General features: G+C 55.2%; 1 protein-coding gene and 1 long non-coding RNA gene across 2 annotated transcripts in view; one reads left to right on the forward strand and one right to left on the reverse strand.

The window, feature by feature from the left end:
- Positions 1-548: 548 nt before the first annotated feature.
- LOC113222360 (hormone-sensitive lipase-like) lies at positions 549-2,528 on the forward strand. The gene is made up of 2 exons (XM_026451910.2): positions 549-1,426; positions 1,949-2,528. The coding sequence occupies exons 1-2, from the start codon at positions 1,007-1,009 to the stop codon at positions 2,174-2,176; spliced, it is 648 nt and encodes a 215-aa protein (XP_026307695.1). The 5' UTR covers positions 549-1,006; the 3' UTR covers positions 2,177-2,528.
- LOC116418577 overlaps positions 1,600-5,718 on the reverse strand; it is a 5,805-nt gene continuing 1,686 nt past the window's right edge. Inside the window, exon 2 of the long non-coding RNA XR_004228669.1 lies at positions 1,600-2,505. This is a non-coding gene — a long non-coding RNA (uncharacterized LOC116418577). The remainder of the gene's footprint in view (positions 2,506-5,718) is intronic.

Raw genomic sequence — 5,718 nt, forward strand, 5'->3', positions numbered from 1 at the left:
ATCTCAAAAAAAAAAAAAAAAAGAAGTAAAAAACTGAAGCTGTAGGGTCTTGGCCCTCGTGGTAGGCAGTGTGGGTCTGATAAAATGAACAGATCTGAGGCTAAGCTGGGCACACCAGGTGGGCTGGAAGTGTATCTTTAGCATCATTTGGGCACTTGCTTGCCTAGTCCTGTGAAGGGATAAAACTGAAGAACACAAAGGAAATTTGGGGAAGCAGATCCATGTTGGCTACAGGTGCCAGACCCCTAGGAATCTGATACACCCTGGAGACTTGTTAGCTCCCTGTGAACAGAGCCTCCCTTCAAGCCACTGGGCCTGCTCACTATTCAAATCACTTTGATCCATTTACGCCCTGTGGTAAGTGTAATCCCAGCACTTTGGGAGGCCTGGCCAACATGGCAAAACCCCGTCTCTGCTAAAAAAAAAAAAAAAAAAAATTAGCTGGGCATGGTGGTACATGTCTATGGTCCCAGCTACTCGGGAAGCTGAGGCACGAGAATCACTTGAACCTGGGAGGTGGAGGATGCAGTGAGCCATGTTCTAGCCACTGCCCTCCAGCCTGGGTGACAGAGCAAAACTTTGTCCCCAAAAAAAAAAAAAAACTGATATACTGTGATTCCCAGTGGGTAGCAGTACCTAATCCCACATCTTAAACCACTGAGTCCTGCCAACTATGAACCAAGGACTATTTTCATTTCCTTGATCTAGAAGAAAAAATAGGTTCCTAAAAATAGAAAAAATAGGTAAACTGCCTAACCTAACCTTCCCAGTCACACACGCACACACACATCCTTCACTAGGACACATAGCCCCACTGCCAAGACCCCCCCCCTTGCCGTGACCACCTGGGGCATCTGGAACTCCACCCATCCCCTAGGCGAGAGTCTGGGGAAACAGCCTTTCACAGCCCTCCACAGGTGACTGCCCTTCCCATTGCATTCCCTGCCAGCCACACACACCCAAACTAACAGAGCCAGGCCTATCTGCTCCCCCTCTCTCAGAGCCGATGCGCCGCAGTGTGTCTGAAGCAGCGCTGGCCCAGCCCCAGGGCCCACTGGGCACGGATTCCCTCAAGAACCTGACCCTGAGGGACTTGAGCCAGAGGGGAAACTCCCAGACGTTGTCGGACACCCCCGAGATGTCGCTGTCAGCTGAGACACTTGGCCCCTCCACACCCTCCGATGTCAACTTCTTATTACCGCCTGAGGATGCAGAGGAAGAGGCTGAGGCCAAAAATAAGCTGAGCCCCATGGACAGAGGCCTGGGCGTCAATGCCACCTTCCCCGAGGGTTTCCACCCGCGACGTTCCAGCCAGGGTGCCACACAGATGCCCCTCTACTCCTCACCTATAGTCAAGAACCCCTTCATGTCACCGCTGTTGGCACCCGACAGCATGCTCAAGAGCCTGCCACCTGTGCACATCGTGGTGAGCGCCAGAGGGGGCCGGCACAGGTGCATTTAGAGAGGAGCAGGGCACCCAGGGAGGAGCGGGACCGCGCACAGGTGCACCTGGGAAAGAGAGCTCCGGAGTGGGGAGAAAGGGACAGGCGTGTGCCCAGGAGAGAACAATGCCCCAAACAAACGGGAGGAGGACAGGAGTCAGGGCGGTCTCCGTTTTATTTTGCAATTTTGAGTACCAAGAGACAGGATCAGTGGGGCAGCCCCTTGGGCTTGGAGAATCAAGAGGGGAAAAAGGTGGGTTTGGCGGGATGGGGAGGGAGAGGCTGGACAGAGGCCAGGGAGCGCAGTTCAAGTCATTCTCCCTTCCCACCACTCCCCGCCTTCCCTCATTCTCTCCCCAACTCCTCACCCACCATGTCTCCTGCCTCCGTCCACCCCTGTCTGTATCCATATTTCCTGCTCCCTTTGTTCATCAAACCCCTCCTTGCGCTACCTGACCCCGGTCTGTCGGTCCCCCACCCTCCACGTCCGTCCTGCTGTCCCGTAGGCGTGTGCGCTGGACCCCATGCTGGACGACTCGGTCATGTTCGCACGGCGACTGCGCAACCTGGGCCAGCCGGTGACGCTGCGCGTGGTGGAAGACCTGCCACACGGCTTCCTGACCCTGGCGGCGCTGTGCCGCGAGACGCGCCAGGCAGCGGAGCTGTGCGTGGAGCGCATCCGCCTCGTACTCACTCCGCCCGCCGCGCCCGCGCCCGCCCCACCTCTGGTCTGAGCCGCCTGCCGGATCCGGGCTCTGCGGGGAGAAGGGGGCTGCGGGGGGCGACACTAAAAGCCTGCTGTTCCCATATGCGCCGGCCTCCGTCATGAATGCGCTCCGGGCCGGGCGGGAGGGGGCGCGGGCTGTGCCTTACTTAAGTCGGGGGTGGCAAGGGGGCGGGGCTGGGGCCCGAAAGCTGAGACCCCCGCCACGGGGAGGGAGACGCGCACACACACCGGTCACCGAGACGGCTGGACCTGCACACCATCGCTACCTTCTGCTGCTGCTGTGACCGCCGCAGGGACGGGGACTGGCCCTCCCTTGCAGGTCGGTTTGTCTGTTTGCTGTAAATAAAATTATTTAATTAGTTTGGCCTCTCTCAAATACGGTGGAGTATTTGCCCACCAGGAGGCAGCATCGGACTCAAGCGGCTGGGAACCAAGAAACCTGGAATGAGGAGTGTGGGGGCCTGGATTATTGGTACCAGAAGGGAGTGGACTCCCTGGTAACCCAGACCCACCTCCCCTCGGACTTCATCCAGGTACACTGCCAGGAGATGCTGGGTCCTCAGCTCCTCCCCTTGAAGACCTTCGGTTACTCTGGTGGTCCCAGGGAGACCAGGCTCAGCATACATCGGGGGAAATAAAAGTTAAAAATAATGTCTTGGGTCTCAAAGGCTCCAGTGACCCAAACACGCTACAGAACTGGAGCAAAGTTAGCAGGAAACCAGAAACAAACTGGCGCTCAAAATACTGTAAATGCAGCCAGCCACAGAGGTTCACGCCTGTAATCCCAGCACTTTGAGAGGCAAGACAGGAGGATGGCTTGAGTCCAGGAGTTTGAGACCAGCCTGGGCAACATAGACCAGTCTCTACAAAAACATTTAAAAATGAGCCGGGCGTGGTGGCACACCCCTGCAGTCCTAGCTCCTCAGGAGGGTGAGGCAGGAGGATCACTTAAGCCCAGGAGTTCGAGGTTGCAGTGAGCTATGATCGCACCACTGCACTCCAACTTGGGTAAGAGTGAGACCCTTTTTCCAAAAAAACAAAAACTGGAAATGCAAGCTCTGTCCAGCTGTGACAATCAGCTCTTGGACCAACTCTCTGGCCCCTTGTAAGCCCTGAGTTTGGAGTTGAGATGATTTATACCCAGGACGTGCCTTCAAAGGGCTTTTGATCCTGGATTCAGAGATGAGGGAAGAAAAGACACAGGCTGTCACAGTCCCTGGGGTTCCACCTGTGGTAGTCAGGGAGGGCTTCACAGAGGTGGTGATCTGAGCTTGACACTAAAGGATGAACAAAAGTCTGCTAGGAAGAAAAAACATTCCAGGTTGTGAGAGCCAGCTGGCAGTGATCAAAGCTGCCACCTGGCTAGAAAAAGCTTACACCTGACCAGAAGGTTAGGTGCAAAGTGGGGAGGGGCGTGAAGGGCCTGGAGTGGTCAGCAGGAGCAGGGCCTGAAGAGCCTGGACTCTTCATAATTTGGACTAAACTGGAAGGCAGTGGGGAGCCACCGGAGCGCTTTGAGCAGGAAAGGGCCAGGGTCAGCTCAGGGCACTGAAAGATTCTGCTGGGACATTGGGGGATGGACAGAGAAAGGCAAAACTGGAGTCCTGCAGGCCAAGAAGGAGGCCTGAGCTGGGGCAGGAGCCGTGAGGATAGAGAGTGGAGGTGGAGCATCCCAGAGCCATAAAAGCTGGGAAGAACAGCACTTACTGATGAGGTTACAGGAGAGCAAGGGGACAGAGATGACACCCAGGCTAGCCATGGGAGCAGGTGGACAGTGAAGCTGTCTCTTCAATAGGAGGAGGCTCAGGTGTGTGTGTGACAGGTGAGACCTGCTGAGGGCCATTCTGGACATGATGAGCTGGAAGGTCTCAGGAAGACAATCCAGGAGGCAACAAGGGTCAGAAGTGCAGCCTGGGGCTGGGTGCGGTGGCTCATGCCTGTAATCCCAGCACTTTGGGAGGCCATGGTGGGTGGATCACCTGAGGTCAGGAGTTCAAGACCAGCCCGGCCAACATGGCGAAACGCTGTCTCTACTAAAAATACAAAAATTAGCCGGGTGTGGTGGTACATGCCTATAATCCCAACAAATTGGGAGGCCAAGGCAAGAGAATCGCTTGAACCTGGGAGGCAGAGGTTGCAGTGGGCCGAGACTATGCCACTGCACTCCAGCCTGGGCAACAGAATAAGACTCTGTCTCAAAAGAAAAAAAAAAAAAAAAAACCCACAATGCAATCTAGGTGGAGCCAAGGGACTGGAACCTTTCCAGGAAGCCTGGGCAAGTAGGACAAGCAACAAGAGGGCCAGGACAGAGAGAGCCCTGAGGATCACGCCCCCAGTAAAGGGGTGGGCAAGGGTGTGCAGTGGAAGGCAAGGCTGGAGGGTTCTAAGGAGCAGCCAGAGAGAGAGGAAGCTGCCCAGGAAGGAGGATGTAGGGCGAAGGGAGTTTCAGGGAGTGGACCAGGTCAGATGAGGATTAAAATGTTATCCTCAGGTCTCAGCAATAAGCAGGTGACCTCAGTGACCTTGTCCAGAGCCACTGCAGGGTCATAGCAGTCGGGCAGCCAGCCATAGTGGGTTGAAGAGGGAGTGGAAGGTAAGGGATTGAGCCAGTGGGCACCACAAGGGAGCCTGATACAAGGCGCGTGTGTTTAGAGATGATGGACATGTTTGAATGCTGGAGGGGTGGGAGATACTGAAGCTGCAGAAACAAGAAAGCAGTTTCCTGGTGGGTGGGTGAGAAGCAAGGGATCCTCAGCTCAGAGGTCCTCATTCACCCAGCAAGTGACTTCTGAGTCAGGGCCTGTGCTGGGGCAGGGAGTTGTAGCCCAGAACTCTTCCTGAAGGTCCAGATCCACTGGCCTGAGTCACTGCTCCCCTTGTCCAACTCATAGAACCCCTTGCTCACCTCTGTCAAAACAGTCACTACCCATCAACCTGCTCCTCTTTCCTGTCCCCACCTCAGGGATGGCTCCACTGTCCTCCAGGCCAGAGCTCTGGGTCTCATCCTGGACACCCCCTTGTCCCATCGCCCGTCAATCCCCACTTTCTGTTCTCTCTGCTTCCTGAATCTCCTTATTTATTTATGTATTTATTTTTCTTCTTTTTTTTTTTTGAGACGGAGTCTCGCTCTGTCACCCATGCTGGAGTGCAGTGGCACAATCTCGGCTCACTGCAAGCTCTGCCTCCCGGGTTCACGCCATTCTCCTGCCTCAGCCTCCTGAGTAGCTGGGACTACAGGCGCCCGCCACCACGCCCAGCTAATTTTTTTATATTTTTAGTAGAGACGGGGTTTCACTGTGTTAGCCAGGATGGTCTCGATCTCCTGACCTCGTGATCCGCCCGCCTCGGCCTCCCAAAGTGCTGGGATTACAGGCGTGAGCCACCGCGCCCGGCCTATTTTTTCTTTTTTTTTCCTTTTTTTTTGAGACAGGGTCTCACTGTTGTGCAGGTTGGAGCGCAGTGGCATGATCTTGGCTCACTGCAGCCTCGACTTCCTGGGCTCAAGTGATCTGACAGAGCGAGACTCCGTCTCAAAAAAAAAAAAAAAAA

The sequence above is a fragment of the Piliocolobus tephrosceles genome, chromosome 21, assembly GCF_002776525.5.
Source record: "Piliocolobus tephrosceles isolate RC106 chromosome 21, ASM277652v3, whole genome shotgun sequence".
NCBI lineage: Eukaryota > Metazoa > Chordata > Mammalia > Primates > Cercopithecidae > Piliocolobus > Piliocolobus tephrosceles.

Coding starts and splice junctions, on each gene's coding strand:
- LOC113222360 (XM_026451910.2), top strand. CDS start 1,007: ATGCGCCGCAGTGTGTCTGAAGCAGCGCTGGCCCAGCCCCAGGGCCCA. Junction 1,427..1,948: donor TGCCACCTGTGCACATCGTG/GTGAGCGCCAGA, acceptor GCTGTCCCGTAG/GCGTGTGCGCTGGACCCCAT.